This window comes from Amblyomma maculatum, chromosome 1 (genome assembly GCF_055883805.1).
Source record: "Amblyomma maculatum isolate TAMU_Amacu chromosome 1, ASM5588380v1, whole genome shotgun sequence".
Lineage (NCBI taxonomy): Eukaryota > Metazoa > Arthropoda > Arachnida > Ixodida > Ixodidae > Amblyomma > Amblyomma maculatum.
Genome location: NC_139344.1, coordinates 306,020,866 through 306,039,635, shown reverse-complemented (window position 1 = coordinate 306,039,635; position 18,770 = coordinate 306,020,866). Strand labels below are relative to the sequence as shown.

General features: G+C 48.1%; 1 protein-coding gene, 1 non-coding gene and 1 pseudogene across 3 annotated transcripts in view; 2 read left to right on the top strand and 1 right to left on the bottom strand.

Annotated features, from left to right (window-relative positions):
- The window catches only part of LOC146206995 (atrial natriuretic peptide-converting enzyme), a 253,409-nt gene that overhangs the window by 216,973 nt on the left and 17,666 nt on the right, over nt 1-18,770 (bottom strand). The window contains exon 2 of one of the 2 annotated variants that reach the window (XM_084591728.1): nt 3,236-3,427. The exons of the other annotated variant lie outside the window; for it this stretch is intronic. Within the exon in view, the coding sequence (XP_084447854.1) occupies nt 3,236-3,274 (39 nt within the window). The 5' untranslated portion in view covers nt 3,275-3,427. The remainder of the gene's footprint in view (nt 1-3,235; nt 3,428-18,770) is intronic. 2 annotated transcript variants of the gene reach the window in all.
- On the top strand, nt 24-96 carry TRNAP-CGG (transfer RNA proline (anticodon CGG)). Its single transcript has one exon. It is a non-coding gene; the product is annotated as a tRNA-Pro (tRNA).
- LOC146206996 (uncharacterized) lies at nt 12,739-16,598 on the top strand (annotated as a pseudogene).

Below are 18,770 nucleotides of genomic sequence, written 5' to 3'. Positions count from 1 at the left end.
AAAAAGTAGCAGGGGGGACAGCGGCCGATGTAGCTCAGTTGGAAGAGCACCGGACGCGGTATTCGGAGGTCGTGGGTTCGGTTCCCACCATCGGCACGTTGTTTTTTCTTCTACTTTGTGTTTAATTATCTTCCCCTAAACAGATTACATTACTAATTTCTGTGATTATCCAAGTAAACATTAAAAAAAGACACAAAGTACCATCCCCAACGCTTTCCTTGGCCTCGCCGAATGTTGGCTTGTTTCCTTCATGTATTATAACGAGCACCCTCATTTCCCCTTAATTGATCTGCTTGTAGCTTATGGGGGTATCGGTTCTGGCAGTCTTGAAGCCATAGGTAGCATAAGAGGGTTCTAGCACAGCTTCCGCCCTCGATCTTGATAACGATCTACGTGACGCTGGCGGTAACAAAGGACGTTCCTCGCCCGCCGCTATGGTTTAGGGTGGCGCTGGTGAACGCTCTCAAGGTTCGTATAGAGGCAAGATAAATACCCAAGAAAGTAGCAGGGGGGACAGCGGCCGATGTAGCTCAGTTGGAAGAGCACCGGCCGCGATATTCGGAGGTCGTGGGTTCGGTTCTCACCATCGGCACGTTGTTTTTTCTTCTACTTTGTGTTTAATTATCTTTCCCCTAAACAGATTACATTACTAATTTCTGTGATTATCCAAGTAAACATTAAAAAGAAAGACAAAGTACCATCCCCAATGCTTTCCTTGGCCGCGCCGACTGCTAATAATAATAATAATAATAATAATACTTTATTTTCCCTTTACTACAAGGAAAGAAAAGGGCTGCCCCTGCATATGACGGCACTTCACAGCAGAGAAAGTCACGCCCACACAGTGAATAAACAATCAATGTAGAAATAATTAGACTTCAAAAAAGCACTAGGTAAATCAGGAAAAATACATGAAAATAAAACAGAAACGCCGCAAGACAGAACACCTAACTTAAAAATATGTATTTATGGAAACATTTCGCGGAATAATTTAATGGGAGGAAGTGAGAAATCTTGACCACTATTAGGAAAGTATTGATTTAATATGGTAGGAAGCCTGAAGCGAAGCATCTGCCTGCCATAGTTCGTCCGGCACGCTGTAACGTGCCAATGCTCCGGGTTACGGGTGTCGTATGTGTTCATGTTGTCTTGAAGCGCTGCTATGAGTGTTAGTGTGTTGTCCTTTTTACTGATGTCTTGTTTATATAATCGCAAAAGCCTGTTGTTATACAAAGATGTTTTTTAACTACTTTTAACTGCTTAAATATTGGTCCTGGCTTTTTTGGCTTCTTTCCTTCATATATATATATATATATATATATATATATATATATATATATATATATATATATATATATATATATATGCCCTGCATCGTGGACTTGAAGACAACGATCAGCAAAAGTGACACAGAAGAAGTCAAGTGGTAGCAACGTTTGGTGCTAAAAGAAGGTTGACGCTGCTGTTCTTCTGTGTTTTGTGAGCTGTGTCATCCTGGACTAACCTTGCCACGTATCACCGCCATATCCCTCTGCTATTTACAGTGCTCATCAGTTGCCCTCACGACGTTATATTAGGAATCTGACTTTTTAACTGAATAAACCGCGCTCATTGACTGTTCTTCTGGTTTGCGTCATCTGGACCTCCCACTCTGTCCTGAAAAACAGGCCTCTGATACTTCAACGCTCTGTCTCCGCTCCTCTACATTTACTCGTCTGCCACCAGAAGCTGCGGTGTATGTGCTCATGACGCCTTTCCCCTCCGTTCCTGACGGCGACTATGTTGTTTGCCCCATAACCGACGTGACACTGCAGTGTAGAATCGCTCTCCCTCATAACATCGTGCACGTAGAAAATAACAACGCTTATATTCCAGTCTTGAACTTCGGCCTTTTTGTGCACGTTCTTCCTGAGGGCATTACTCTCGCCGAACTGACCCCACTGTCTGACGCCACAGTGGCAGCTCTTTTACCTGACCCTACCCTACCTGCACCGTCCCCACCTCCGGAGGCCCGCATATCAGGAATGGTTGCCCTAACTTCCGCCCTGACCATGCTACAGCACTTACGAGTCTTCTGACTTCGTGCAGCGATATTTTCGATTTTGGTGACCGCCCCTTAGGACAAACGTCCCTCGTTACACATCGTATCGACACCGGAGACGCCCGACCAATTCACAGAAGACCTTATCGAGTCGCCATTTCTGAACGACGCGTCATACAAGATGAAGTGGACAAGATGTTAGCAAAAAACATTATAGAGCCTTCGAGCAGTCCCTGGGCGTCGCCTGTCGGGCTTGTTAAAAAGAATGACAATACCTGGAGATTCTGCGTTGATTACCGACACCTCAACAAAATTACAAAGGACGTTTACCCGCTCCCCAGAATAGATGATGCCCTCGACTGCTTGCACAGTGCCAGCTATTTTTCTTCCATTGATCTTCGTTCCGGTTATTGGCAGATCGCAGTCGACGAACGAGACCGAGAGAAGACCGCCTTCGTCACTCCCGATGGCCTGTATCAATTCAAGGTGATGCCATTTCGGCTTGTGTAATGCGCCCGCAACATTCGGGCGCATGATGGATTCTCTCCTGCGCGGCTTGAAATGGACGACGTGCTTGTGCTATCTCGATGACGTCATTGTATTTTCTCCTACATTCGAGAGCCATCTCCATCGCCTTGATGCCATTCTTGGCGTCTTCCGTAAAGCTGGTCTTCAGCTCGACTCGAAGAAATGTAGCTTCGGCCGACGTGAAGTCAAGGTGGTCGGTCACGTGGTCGACGCACGTGGCGTTCAACCCGATCCAGACAAAATACGTGCTGTAAGTGCATTTCCTACACGCCGTTGTACCAGTGACGAGCGTAGTTTTCTTGTGCTTTGCTCCTTTTTCGGCGGTCTGTACCCAACTTTGCGGAGACGGCTCGTCCACTCACCAATCTTTTGAAGAACGACGCTCCATTGTGCTGGGACTAAGAACAATCCCAAGCCTTTTCTGCGCTCATTGCAGCCCTCACCAACCCGCCCGTCCTGGCACACTTCAATCCCTCGGCACCAACGGAGGTACGCACCGACGCCAGTGGTCACGGTATTGGTGCCATACTCGTCCAACAGCAGATGGCTCGCACTCGCGTCATTGCTTATGCCAGTTGCCTCCTTTCTGCGGCTGAACGGAACTACTCTATCACAGAACGTGAGTGCTTAGCCCTCCAGTGGGCCATTACAAAGTTTCGCCCTTACTTGTTTGGCCGCCCGTTCTCCGTCATCACCGAACACCATGCCTTATGCTGGCTTTCTGCGCTGAAGGACCCTACTGGTCGCCTCGGCCGTTGGACCCTCCGCCTTCAGGAATACACTTTTTCGCCGTCCACAAGTCTGGCCGGCTGCACGCTGACGCCGATTGCCTGTGCCGCAACCCGGTAGATCCGCCACCTGCGAGCGAGTGCGACGATGACACATATGTGTTGGCCATCTCCGACCTTTCAAACATTCGCCACGAGCAGCGCTTATATCCCAAGCTTTGCAGCCTTATCAATCGCCTCAGCACTTATCACCTTGATGCTACCCTTGCTCTGTTTGTGCTCCACAACGGCACCTTATACCGACAGAATATGCGACCAGACGTCGCCGAGCTCCTGCTCGTAGTTCCCGAACACCTGCGTACCACCGTTCTTCGACAGCTGCACGACGCACACACAGCGGGTCATCTTGGCGTATCTCGTACGTACGATAGCGTCCGCCGTCGCTTCTTTTGGCCAGGCCTCTATCGCTCTGTTCGTCGTTACGTGGCTTCTTGTGACTGGTGTCAGCGACGGAAAAAGCCCTCGGTTATGCCTGCTGGATCCCTGCAGCCGATTGACATCCCAGTAGACCTGTTTTCCCGAGTTGGCCTTGACCTCCTCGGGCCTTTCCCATTTTCTGCGTCGAGGAATAAATGGATTGCGATGGCCACGGATTATACTACGCGCTACGCTATCACCCGAGCGATAGCCACCAGCTGTGCAACTGAAGTGGCAGCGTTTCGTCTACACGACGTCATCCTGCTCCATGGTGCTCCACGCCAGCTGCTCATTTACCGTGGCCATTGCTTTCTTGCTCGAGTAGTCGACGAAATGTTTCGGTACTTTTCCGTTAAGCACTATTTTACTACCGCTTACCATCCACGAACGAACGGCCTCACCGAACGCCTCAACCGCACGCTCACGGACATGCTGTCAATGTATGTCTCAGATGATCATCGTGAATGGGATATTACTTTGCCGTTTGTAACGTTCGCGTACAATTCCTCTCGTCATGACACAATGGGCTACTCACCGTTTTATCTTCTATACGGTCGCGACCATCCCCTTCCGTTTGACAGCGTACTGCCTCCCACCGCTAACGCCAGTTGCTACGTTCGTGAGGCCATCTCCCAACCTGACGCCGCCCGTGTTATTGCTCACCGCCGACTGGCCTCCTCCCAAAATTCTCAAAAACGGCGCCATGATTCTCGCCACCGGGATGTCGGCTACTCTCCGGGCTCTCTCGTCTTGCTCTGGACTCCCGCTCGTAAAGTTGGGCTGTCTGAGAAGCTCTTGCCACGCTACGCAGTACCCTACTATGTTTTCCGGGCAGTCACTCCTGTGACATACGAGGTCGCCCCTGTACATCCGCCGCCACAGTCTTCTATGCCACGCACCGAGATTGTTCATGTCGCCAGAAAGAAGCCGTACTACCTCTGCAGTAGTTCGTCCTAGTGCTCAGTGAGACTGTGCTTTTCGTGGAGGAGTAATGTGACATATATGCCCTGCATCGTGGACGCTGAAGAAGACAACGATCAGCAGCAGTGACACAGAAGAAGACAAAGTGGTAGCAATGTTTGATGCTAGAAGGTTGACGCTGCTGTGCTTCTGTGTTTTGTGTGCTGTGTCATCCTGGACTAACCTTGCCACGTATCAATATATATATACATATATATATATATATATATATATATATATATATATATATATATATATATATATATATATATATATATATATATGAAGGAAAGAAGCCAGCAGTCGGCGAGGCCAAGGAAAGCATTGGGGATTATGTTTTGTCTTTTTTTTAATTTTTACTTGGATAATCACAGAAATAAATATGTAATCTGCTTAGGGGAAATATAATTAAACACAAAGTAGAAGAGAAAACAACGTGCCGATGGTGGGGACCGAACCCACGACCTCCGAATATTGCGTCCGGTGCTCTTCCAACTCAGCTACATCGCCGCTGTCCCCCCTGCTACTTTCTCGGGTATTAATGTTGTCTGTATACGAACCTTGAGAGTGTTCACCAGCGCCACCCTCAACCATAGCGGCGGGCGCGGAACGTCCTGTGTTACCGCCAGCGTCACGTAGGACGTGATCAAGAGCGAGGGCGAAAGCTGTGCTAGAACCCTCTTATGCTACCTATGGCTTCAAGACTGCCAGAACCGAGACCCCCGTAAGCTACAAGCAGATAAATGAAGGGGAAATGGGGGTGCTCGTCATAATACATGAAGAAAAGAAGTCAACAGTCGGCGAGGCCAAGGAAAGCATTGGGGATTGTTTTATGTATTTTTTTTAATTTTTACTTTAATAATCACAGAAATGAATATGTAATCTGCTTAGGGGAAATATAATTAAGCACAAAGTAGAAGAAAAAACAACGTGCCGATGGTGGGGACCGAACCCACGACCTCCGAATATCGCGTCCGGTGCTCTTCCAACTGAGCTACCGGCACCGGACGCGATATTCGGAGGTCGTGGGTTCGGTCCCCACCATCGGCACGTTGTTTTTTCTTCTACTTTGTGTTTAATTATATTTCCCCTAAGCAGATTACATATTCATTTCTGTGATTATCCAAGTAAAAATTTAAAAAAAGACATAAAACATAATCCCCAATGCTTTCCTTGGCATTGGCAGAAGAATGGCAAAGCAGTGCTAGGGTACAACCCCAAAAACGACCGAATGATTTCACTTCGGATCCAAGGTCACCCTTTCAACATAACAGTTATCCAAGTCTATGCACCGACCACTGCTGCTGAAGAAGCTGACGTTGAGAGATTTTATGCGGACCTACAATGCCTTTTAGACCGCACCCCATCATCAGACGTCGTTTTTCTCATAGGAGACTGGAATGCTAAGGTCGGGAGTGAAGAAATATCCGGAATTACAGGCAAGTTCGGTCTTGGTGAGCCAAATGAAGCTGGGCAGAGGCTAGTAGAGTTCGGTCAAGAAAACAACCTGACCATAGCGAATACTCATTTTCAACAGCACAAGAGGCGCCTGTACACATGGATTTCACCGGACGGTCTGTACAGGAATCAGATCGATTATATTATTTGCCGGCAGAGATGGAGAAGCGCTATACAAGCAGTAAAAACAAGGCCTGGGGCCGATTGTGGCACCGATCATCAGCTTCTTGTTGCCAAAATTAAGCTTCGATTGAGGAAAACGCAGAAAACTAGAAGGCCTTTCAGGTATGATCTGGATCAAATTCCATTAGAATATGCTGTGGAAGTGAGGAATCGATTTCAAGAATTAGATCTATAAGACAAAGAGCCCGAAGAGATGTGGACTGATGTTCGTGATATAATACAAGAAGTTGCTACTAAGGTAGTTCCAAAGCAAAAGAAATGCAAAAAAGCAAACTGGTTATCTGAAGAGGCTTTGCAAATAGCTGAGGAAAGGAGGATGGCAAAAGGTATGGGGGAAAGAGAAAGATACAAGGTTCTCAATGCGGATTTTCAGAAAATAGCAAGGAGAGATAAGAATGCCTTCCTGAACATACAGTGTCAAGCAGTTGAGGACAACAGCCAATTAAGGAACACAAGAGCTCTGTATAAGACAATCAAAGATATCAAAGGAAGCTTCTGTGCTAAGCTGGGCGTGATAAAGGACAAACGAGGCAAGGACCTCACTGAAGCCTCAGAGATAAAGAAGAGGTGGCAGGAATACACAGAAGAACTGTACAAGAAGGACCCGGATGTGCAAACCCAACATAGGACGGTTGTGATTACTGATCTCGAGCCGGGCATCCTGAAGAGTGAAGTTGAATGGGCCTTAGCCAGCCTTGCTAAGAACAAAGCTAGCGGAATTGATGGTATTCCAGCTGAGTTGCTTCAAAACCTCAACCACGACGCTGTTAACACACTGCATACATTATGTCAAAAGATTTGGACAACCCTGCAGTGGCCACAGGATTGGAGGAGGTCAGTTTACGTCCCCATTCCAAAGAAAGGCAGTGCCAAAGATTGTTCCAACTACCGCACGATCGCGCTTATTTCGCATGCTAGCAAGGTGATGTTAAAAATCCTGCAAGGTAGGCTGCAGCACTATGTGGATCGGGAGCTTCCGGACGTGCAAGCTGGGTTTCGCAACGGCAGAGGAACTAGAGACCAAATAGCCAACCTTCGCTGGATCATGGAAAAAGCAAGAGAGTTCCAGAAACCCATTTACTTCTGCTTTATTGATTATGCGAAAGCGTTTGACTGTGTAGATCACAGCAGATTGTGGCAAGCTCTCCAAGAGATGGGAGTTCCAATTCACCTCATCTGTCTCCTCAGGAACCTTTATGAAGGGCAAGAGGCCACAGTCAGAACTGGGCATGGTCTTACTGATTGGTTTCCGATTGAGAAAGGGGTGAGACAAGGCTGCATACTGTCGCCCTGCCTATTTAACCTATATGCAGAGTGCATCATGAGGAAGGCCGGTCTGGACGAGTCTTCAGCTGGAGTGAAGATTGCTGGAAAACGTATCAACAACCTTAGATATGCAGATGATACCACTTTAATGGCAGAAAGTGAAGTGGAACTCAAGAGACTTCTGATGCGCGTACAAGAAGAGAGTGAGAAGTTTGGGCTTAAACTGAACATTAAAAAGACGAAGATCATGGCGTCTTGCCCTATCAAGTCCTGGAGCATCAATGGACAAGAAGTGGAAGCTGTGACAGATTTTCTGTTCTTGGGCGCCAAGATTACCTCGGAAGGAGACTGCAGCCATGAAATTAGGAGACGCCTGCTTCTGGGAAAGAGAGCAATGGTTAGCCTTGACCGCCTAGTAAAGAGCAGAGACATTAGTCTGCCAACCAAGATCCGTATAACCCGTGCTATGGTCTTTCCAGTTGTGATGTATGGATGCCAGAGTTGGACTGTGAAAAAGGCTGACCGCCGAAGAATTGACGCGTTTGAATTGTGGTGCTGGCGAAGACTCTTAAGAGTTCCTTGGACTGCCAGAAGATCAAATCAGTCGATATTGTCGACCATAAACCCTGACTGCTCATTGGAGGGTCAAATTCTAAAGTTAAAGCTCAGCTACTTTGGTCATCTGATGAGAAGAGAGGAGTCGCTGGAGAAAGATTTGATGTTGGGAAAGGTTGAGGGTCGCCGGAGAAGGGGTAGGCAGCGAACGCGATGGTTAGATGGCATTCTCGAGGCATTGCAGATGAAGCTATGTGATGTTAAGAAGATAGTGAGAGACCGGAAAGCGTGGCGTGACATGGTCCATAGGGTCACGAAGAGTCGGACACGACTGAACGCCTGAACTGAACTTACTTTTTTCTTTTTTTTCTGCCCTTGACATGATGTCATGCTTTACTTGCACCGATCTTTTTCCTGTTTGCCAGTTTCTCACGAGCATATTGCTTCCCGCTGTACGAACAACTAACTTCTTCACCTGCTTCTCTTTGTCTCCGTAGCATTGAGCACACATTCAAGTTTTGTCACCATGCCGCGATTTGAGTGACTGTTTACTTTTTCTTTTTTTCTCTGCCCTTCACATGATGTCATGCTTTACTTGCACCGATCTTTTTCCTGTTTGCCAGTTTCTAACGCGCATATTGCTTCCCGCTGTACGAACAACTAACTTCTTTACCTGCTTCTCTTTGTCTCCGTAGCATTGAGCACACAATCAAGTTTTGTCACCATGCCGCGATTTGAGGGACTGTTGCAATTTTTTTGTACCGCGCAAAATCACAGTTATATTTCACTGTTAAATTCTACTGACGTGTTATCTGCGACTGTCTCCTACCAATGAGAATGATATTTCAGTAGATGAATCCCCCCCCCCCCTCCTGAATATTGCAGGATTAAGTGTGACATGTACTCCACCCATTCTAACCTCGTGATATTTTGTGTTTTGTGCGCTAATAGCGACAACCTTTTAAGTGATGTATCTTACTTTCTTTGTACAACATATTAAGATGCATGACCTAGCGCAACACATGTCATTTTGTCTATATACCTTGCACCGCCATTACATCACGTGTGTGGAATCTTGTTTGATATTTTGATGTTTATTTTTTGATAGTGGCTAGTCACGTGTTCTTGGATTGTGCGTGTATATAAAAATGGACCGACTGCTTTTTTCTACATTCCTTGACAAAGGCCGGACCCCGGCCGAAACGTCGGATTAAAGTTTACTGTTTTTCTACCATGGGTCACCCCTTTACGTTTATGCCCTACCGGACCCATTCGAGCTTCAACCCCCTCCCTATGCAACAACAATGGAATCCAGCAAGACCACGGCGAAAAACGTACTACTCAAGTTCCCACGTCCTGATATCTCCACTGTGATCGTAGGGGATTTCCAAAACAAATACGTCTACCAGAACTTCGACCCTTCCCGGCTGCATACTCCGGCCTTCATTGAAGATGCTTTCCTCCTCCTGGACATGGTACCTTCTACAGCATCAACTGTTCTTCTACATATCGGAACAAAGATCTGGCTTCCAACTCAGGACGGTCCGTGTTTCAAAACTACTGCAAATTACTGGACCACATATCAGCCACCCGGCCCGGCATCACTCGTGTGTACGCTAGCCTGGTTCTAACAAGAACATAAAATCGTCGAAACCCCTGAGACAGGGCTTCTCGCTGGCAAAATCGAGAGGCATGTCTCTTCAACCGCCTACTGCGGGCCTTCTGCAGGCGCTCCAAGCTCGTATACTATGTGGACCATGGCTTTGAGTGGCTTCCACCGACACGCGTGCTCGCTGCCGACGGCCTCCATCCAAGCTATGACGGGACCGCCCTGATTGCAAGTAAAATTAAGCATTTCTGCTCAAAAGCCACTCCAGATGTGGGAGCGCCCTCATGGATTGAGTGCGCACCAAATAAGCATTCTGCAGGAAAGCTAAACACTTCGGCAGGGAATGCACTTACAGAAGATCCCACTACTGGTGCCATTACTTCAAGCACTATAGTGCCGCCAACACTTTTGCTACCGGCGTCCGTCCTGGTGGTGCCCTCGCTGCAACTTCTGCTGACACGGCTGTTCCCGACGCAGCTGTCCACGACGAGGCTGCTCCCGTCGACGAGCGTACAGGCGATCCCACTACAGCTGCCCCCGACGAGGCTGCTCCCATCGACGCGCCCGCTCCTGACGCTTCTGCTTCCGACACTTCTGGCGCTGCGGTTCCTGCCAACGCTGTTCCCGACGCTCCGACCCTTGGCTCTTCCACTACCGACTTTTCCACGCACACCGAATCTGCTCCAAACTGACCTGGTCTCGACGCTGCTGATTCTGACGCTCCTGCTGAAGGAGCCCTTCCCGCTCCCAGCGCATCACCTAGAGGCCATCATGATTCCGACCTTCCAGCTTCCAACGCCCAGAGCTCCAGCCTTAATTGCCCCGCTGTTTCCGGCTCTCGAGATATTTTCCCTCAGAAGTGTAATACTCAGTTTTTAAACAGTCATGTGTACAGGGCTCGAGGCTCTGGAACTTTCACCTGTAAGTCGAACCTTTGCAAAGCCCATGCTACGTCCGCTCTGTATTCAACCATCTATGCCTCGACCAAGGACCGCCGGTACAACCTTCGAAAGAAACTTTCGAACACTGTAAGAAAACCCTTATGACTTAAAAATTCGGTTCCCAAGAAGAAGTCCTGCCTCAAATACTCCAACGGAATTCTACGCGTTAAAAAAGTAGTAGAAAAGCGCATTCGTTCAGAACTGCATGTTATGACTTTAAAGGCTTATCTAGCGTGCTCCACTGCCCCGCGTGGTCTCCGCGTTAATGTAAAACCAGCAACGTCCAAACTGTCTAAGAGAACAGTGCAAAATGGGACAGCATATCGACAACGGCTGCTTTGGAATTTACGCGCTTTATTTTGGATCACCACCAATCTGCCCTAAAGTCGTTAGCGAATACAGAAAAACAATTGCTTAATCATCTTAACCTCTCTTGCGAAGAACTTGCTGCTCTTGACGCGTACAAAAAGAAAAAATGGGAAGAGATTAACTCCGTGAAATCCAAAAACCTTTTGCGTGACAAAATCTCCCTGCCCGCGCAGCCCCAGCCTCCGTTGCCACTGCCATCTTAGATTCAAACCTCAGTTGTAAATCTTTCAAAGTTCACCCTAACTATTGACGACGAGAGTGCCCTGGCACACGGCCTACATTTTTGCCCTGCGTCAGGTGGGTTCAATGAGTTTCAATTGTTAAAAGACTTGGAAAATTTTGCCCGCAATATGAGACTTAAGGAATACTTCCATGGCCGGCCACAAGATCCCGTACAAGATGGTAAATTGTCCTCTCAAAATGACTGGAGTCCCCCGACTCAAAGAGAAAACTGCCTCGACATTTATATTAGGGCAGTCCAAAATGATGTGCTGAAAGCTCACAATACCCAAAAGAAATTTTGTCGTAACGTTTCTGGAAAAGAAACCGCATCAACAAAACGAATCGCGTCACAAACTGATATTGTCATAAAGCCCGCTGACAAGGGTGGTGCCATCGTAGTCATGAACCGAAATGACTACATCGCGGAAGCCGAAAGACAACTGACAGATGGTTCCTTTTACCGCCTGCTAGAAGGCGATCCGACTGCGGAGTTTAAAACAGTTTTGGAAGAAACCTTATCCAGTCTTAGCTTGAGTGAAAAAATTGACAAAAACACTGCAAAGTCAATGCTTCCCCTCAGCCCTGTACCAGGCAGATTTTATTTATTGCCCAAAATTCATAAACCTAATAACAATGGACGACCCATCATTTCCAGTATAGGTACCGTAACTCAAAACTTGTCACGCTATGTTGACACTCTAATCAAAAAGATGCCAGCCACATTCCTGTCCCACATAAAGGACAAGACAGATTTCCTAGCTGATATAGCCGACATCACCATCCCTCAAGGCGTTTTGCTCGAAACTGTGGATGTTGCATCACTTATTTATAACGATATTCCCCACTCCGATGGTATCAGGTCAGTTGTAAAGGCTTTTGAAGATAGAAACTTATGCAGTAACATTGACGCTTCTACATTGGTTATCCTTCTTAAATTAATACTTGAACTTAACAACTTTGAATTTGATGGCAGACATTACGTCCAGATTAACGGAACATCGATGGGTGCACGTATTGGTTCCAACTACGCCAACATATTCACGGGCTTATTAGAAGATCGGTTCCTCGACGACTACCCGCCAAAACCTTTTTACTACAAAAGATTCTGTTGTCAAACGTTCTGCATTATAGTTCCGCCTTTGGCGAACGCCAGCCAGAATGCCTTCCCCCCTTCCCCTCGTTCCTTTTCCCCCCCCTCCCGGTCAGGCTATATAAGACGGTTGTTCGGCCTGAATAAACGCCTTTCCACTTCGAGCATCCGTCTGTGGTTCATGGACGCACGGAACGCGCAATGCGCGTACTTGTGATGTAACAGTGGCGACGAGCCCAATACGAACCCACGACGAGAACGAACTTGAAACAACGGTCAGGACTGAGACGCTGGATGCAACCAGTTCAACCATGGCACATCACCAGCTTCCCGAGTATGACGACCGCGGTGACAACTGGAGGGCATATCTGACGAAGGTTGAACCCTACTTCGAAGCAAGTGGAATCGAAGATCCAATGAAGAAAAGGGCGTTGCTCATCTCTGCGCTAAGCACACGCACAGTCCAAGTACGTTCAGGAAAAGTTGCACCGAAGAAGCCAAATGCGATGAAGTACGAAGAAGTAATTCGAAGTCCTAAGTTCGTACTTTCACCCAAAACGCCACGAAATAACGGAGAGTTTCAGCTTTTTCAACCGGCGCCAGCTGGAAGGTGAGTCTATTCATACCTTCATTGTCGAAATTCGCCAAATAGCGGATAGCTACAACTTCGGGAGCATGCTCGATAGAACGCTTCGCGACAAGATAGTATGCGGCGTCCGGTCAAGTGTCCTGCAAAAGCAGCTTTTGGCACAAACAGACCTCACCCTGCAGGAAACCGACGCGATAGCGTTCAGCTCTGAACAGGGTGCCAATGCGATTTCATTGGACATCAAGATAAGCGCGCGTCGTCAGAGCTTCGACGAGCCGGTATTAGAGTGTGGACGGTGCGGAAGCACTAAACACAACGGAAACGCGTGTGGCTGGCCGACCGCTCGATGCTACCGCTACGGCAGGTGCGGGCTCCTTGCAAAAAAATGTCTTAGCGACGTCAGCAAGGAACGCCGAAAAAACTATGCTCGGAGCAGGTCAAGCCAAGCTTTAAATGTAACAGAGGAGGGTTTGGATGACGCGGCCGACAGCATGCACATCTGGACTTTAGCTGCGTCTAGGAAAGCTCAATTAAAACCTGCGATTCGCCGAACGTTCACGTGGCGTGACAGCGATATACAGATGATCGTCGATACTGGTTCCGCTGTGTTTGTTGTGCCTAGGCACGTTTTTGAGCAGCATAAGAAACAGTGGCCACCATTGTCGCCGTGCCACATCAAACTTTCCTGTTACCTAGGAACCTTACCAGTGCTGGGGCCGTTCGATATGCTTGTTTCGTACAACGGGACTAGCGTCGAGGGCTTATTAATTGTTGTTGACTGCTCAGGACCAAGTCTCTGCGGACGCGACTTAATATCAAAGTTTAGCAACGCAGGGTCGTCAGTCCTCAATGTCGGGGCGAAGCTGGCGGAGAGCTTAGGGAAGAACTGCACATCAACGCTGGGCGATGTGCTCTCGAACTTCCAAGATGTTTTCAGCACAGAATTGGGCTTGATAGACGGACCACCAGTGCATCTGCAACTGAAAGAAGGAGCCACACCAAAATTCTACAAGGCCCGTTCTCTTCCATTTCCATGGCGCGACAAGGTATCCAAAGAGATCGAAAGGCTTGGAACTATCGGAGTATTGTCCCTAGAACGTACGCAGAGTGGGCTACACCGATTGTGCCGGTACTCAAAAAGGATGGCAGTGTTCGAATCTGTGCAGATTTAAAACCAACTCTGAACCCTGCATGCGAGCTCGAACAGTACCCGCTACCTGTTATTTATGACATTTTTGCGTCTTTGAATGGTGGCGAACAATTCAGCACTCTTGACCTTTGTGACGCCTATAATCAGATCCCTCTCGATTACGAGTCCAAGAAACTGTGCGTTATCAATACGCACCGTGGGTTGCTCTGCTACAACCGCTTTCCTTTCGGTATAGCTTCCGCGCCTGCCATTTTTCAACGGAAAATCGACACGATATTGCAAGGCATACCAGGTGTTCAGGCATACCTCGATGATATTCTGGTATCGGAAAAACACGGCAAGACTGGTACATTAAGACTTGTGCTCCAGCGTTTCCAAGAGCACGGGGTCCAACTCAGACGGGACAAATGTAAATTTCACCAGGCATCGGTTTCCTACGTGGGTCACCGAATTGACCGTGAGGGCTTACGTCCGACAGAACAGCATATTGAAGCAATCATGCAAGCTCCTAGTCCGCAAAATGTGCAGAAGCTGCGCGCAGTTTTGGGCATAATCACTTTTTACGCCAAGTTCATGCCAAATTTATCATCTGTCCTTGCACTGTTGTACAAGCTGCTAGAAAAGAACGCACGATGGGTGTGGGAACCTGAACAGGAGGCGGAATTTATGCAAGCTAAACAAGGCATTCGTCGGGCAGGGGTACTTGCCTATTTCAATCCGGCTGCAGCCCTCAAGTTAGAGTGTGACGCTTCGCAACACGGGATTGGAGCCGTGCTGTTCCACACGTATGGCAAGGTGAACAAGCCCATAGGCTTCCGTTCGCGAACCTTAACAAAGGCTGAACGAAATTACTCGCAACTCGAACGCGAAGCCCTTGCTCTTGTAGTTGGCGTAATGAAGTTCCGGGATTTTCTCGTAGGTCGAGAGTTCACACTTGTTACTGATCACCAGCCTCTCCTGGGATTGCTTAGAGCTGATCGACCGACCCCATCTCTGGCAGCCGCGCGCATACAACGTTGGTCTCTGTTCCTGGGTAGTTTTCGTTACAAGCTCCAGTACTCGGTAAGCAACTTATGCATGCCGACGCCCTGAGTCGACTGCCACAACGTACGACAGAGTTGCAATCAGAAGATCCCCCTGATTACATTCTTGCTCTAGCAGGACTCGATAACGGAACGGTGTCCATTGATGAACTGAAGCAATTAACTGCGAATGACCCGCCACTAAAAAGGTTTGCGCAGTTGACAAAAGATGGCTGGCCGTCGACGGCAAAATGTATTGCTGATGAGAGCGTTATCCCACTTTTTGACAAACGACAAGGGCTGTCTTTGGCCCATGGGCTGGTGTACTGGGGGCACCGCGTAATAGTTCCAAAGGAAGCGCGAGATCGTATTCTACACCTGCTGAACGAAACCCATCAGGGGTCTACAGCGATGAAGGCAGTTGCCAGATCATTTTGGTGGCCAGGATTGGACCACGACATAGAACGACTATCAGCAACATGTCAAAACTGTGTCCAAAACTTGCCCATGCCAGCCGCAGCACCACGAGAAAGCTGACCTACTGCTCGAGAACCATGGTCCAGGATACATGTAGATTTCGCAGGGCCATTAGCGGGAAGGAAGATCCTCGTTGTAGTTGATGCATACAGTAAGTGGGTTGAGGCAGTTCCCATGAAGCAAGCTAAGGCTACTGCGACAGTGAATTCCTTGCGCGAGATATTCAGCAGGTTTGGAATCCCAAGGACTGTGGTATCTGATAACGGGACTCAGTTCACCAGTCTTGAATTTGATACTTTCATGAAAAAGAATAACTCATCTGCGAACGGCTGTGTTTCACCCATCGTCAAATGGGTTGGCGGAAAGAGCAGTCAGAACGATTAAGGATGGCCTCAAAAAGATGGGGGCTGGAAGATTAGATATCCACATATCCAGACTGCTCTTCAATTACAGAAGGACACCTAACAGCTCAGGCAAGTCTCCGTCAGAGGCGCTTCTTGGTTATCGTCTACGCTGTCGCCTAGATACATGCTTTCCACCCATCTCTACAGGTTCAGTCTCTGAACCACATGAATGGCCACCACCTCTTCCTGGAGCTGCAATGTATGCGCGCAACTTTGGCGTAGGAGAAAAATGGCGGCCTGGAACAGTCACGTCTACAAGAGGGTCACGGATGGTCACCATAGAGACACCGGCTGCACCGGTCAGGCGTCACGTCGACCAGGTGCGTGTTCGACACACAACTCCTCCATGTGCGCAGGATCACAGCCCAGCGGAGGACAGCGCTGTGTAAGCTGGTATACCAACGCCTGTAGCCCACGACAAAGGAGTGGAGTGCGCGGTTCCTCGAGCAGATACCCCACAGCCAGCCTCAACGTCACCGGCGAATTCGTCAGCGGCGCAAGACGCCGAAAGCTCTCCACATCAACAGCAAGCAGGAACCGCATCGACGCAGCCATCGTGTACGACGCCCGCATTTTTAGTCTCCCCGTTCGGACTTTTCCATGTCTATTTCCGGTTCTTCCGTTTGCTGAAGAAGGTATTCATGATTCGTAAGTTATTGCGCTCTGCAAACTCAACTAGTAGCTCCCCCCTGCTATTCCTAGAACCAATGCCAAAGTCACCTACTGCCTTGTCTCCTGCCTGCGTTTTCCATACCTTGGCATTGAAATCGCCCATTAGTACAGAATACTGCGTCTTTACTTTTCGCATTGCCGATTCTACATCTTCGTAGAAGCTTTCAACTGCCTGGTCATCATTACATGTAGGTGCACAGGCCTGTACAACCTTCAGTTTATACCGCTTATTAAGCCTAATTACGATGCCTGCCACCCTCTCATTAATACTATAGAATTCATCGATATTACGCGCTATATACTTATTGACAAGGAAACCTACTCCTAGTTCTCGCCTCTCCGGTAAACCTCGATAACACAGTACATGCCCATCCTTCAGTACAGTATATGCCTGATTCGGCCTCCTAACCTCACTAAGCCCTATGACATCCCATTTCATACCTTCTAGTTCCTGTAAGAGCACTGCTAAACTAGCTTCACTAGCTAGGGTTCTAGCATTAAACGTTGCCAGGGTCAGTTTCCAATGGCGGCCTGTCCAGCGGAGCCAGGCTTTCTTAGCACCCCCTGCTGCGTCACAGGTCTGACCGCCGCCGTGGTCAGTTGTTCCGCAGCCGCTGGTGACTGGGGGCCGGGGTTTTGTGGAGCTTATCATGAGAGATTGCGGCCAATTACTGCACCAGGGTGGCCAACTCTTGTTCTGGCGAAACTACTCGTTCGTGGCCAATGTAGCTTTTGCTGCTACAAGAAATTATACAATGTTAAAAAAAAAAGGAGGGTGAGGGCAGTTGTCCCACCGTGGTCGGCATTAAATACTAGATGTATGTAGTGGTAAGCTGGCTAAGTTTTGTCCCAGAATCAACAACGAACGTCCTAAAGAGCAAACCTGTAGTGTAAGGCATTCAGAAAAGGGCTGATCTACGAGGGACAAACGGTAAGATGCTTAAATCAACAGTTGCACCTGCTCGGAAAAGGTACTGGATCCAATCTAGCGGTACGTTCCAGCAAATATAAATGCATGTTTTCTTTAGGTGAAACCGTGATTTTTTATATAAGTCGAGACAGCTGAGCCCGTTATTTGACAGAAGCTCTCTCTATAAAAGCCCCGCTAAGGTGGCGCAGTGGCTAGGGTACTGCGCCTAAGAACGCGGGATCGAATCCCGGCCTCGGCGGCCGCTTTTCGGTGGCGGCGAAAAGCTAGGCGCCCGTGTGCTGTCGCGATGCCAGTGCACGTTGAAGAAGCCCAGGTGGTCGAAATTTTCCGAGTCCTCCGCTACGGCGTCTCTCATATAGCCCAAGTCGCTTTGGGATGTTAAGCCACAATAACGAACCAAACCTTCTTTATAAAAAAAGAAAGGGCTCAGAATGTGAGAGACGCCTCGAAACCGCTCTATAAGAGTGAGCTTGCCTTTTTAGTAGCACATTGTTAAATTTTAGCTACCGACCACGCATGCTTTATTCATCCATCATCCATGTTCCCTTTTGTTATCCAGATCAACGGAACTCTTTGCCATAGTCTTTTATCCTTATGACCCTGTTTTGTTTGTTTTTTCACTCTCATGGCCCTCTACACCATGTTACGTTGAATGCATGATTTTTTATGTCACTGATTTCGTACATATTGTGCACGTTTTGCTCGGTATAGGTTAGCTGTCAGTCAGCGCCTGTCACTTGTTCGTTTTGCCTTTGGGCAACTTCCTTCGCGCTGTGTGCTTGTATTCTCAGTAATGCACGAATGCCCACATCTCCACTGAGGTCTGACAGCACACAAGCAGGCTGTTTTTCGAGAATTTCGATTTGTCCGTAAAACAACTTATAACAAGGAGTTATATCAGTGTATCGCCTACCTGCAGGGTGAATCCAGAATAGCCAACTGTGCTTTCAGCAGCGGACCTAATGGTCCGCATCCAACATAGCGCAATGCGAGTGGCACAGTGATTGCCTTCTTAACACAGGCCTTTCGCGTTCATATCACAAATTCGTGTGTTCCATCTCACTCGCGTCGCGACTGCGGCCTCGTTTACAACGCCCG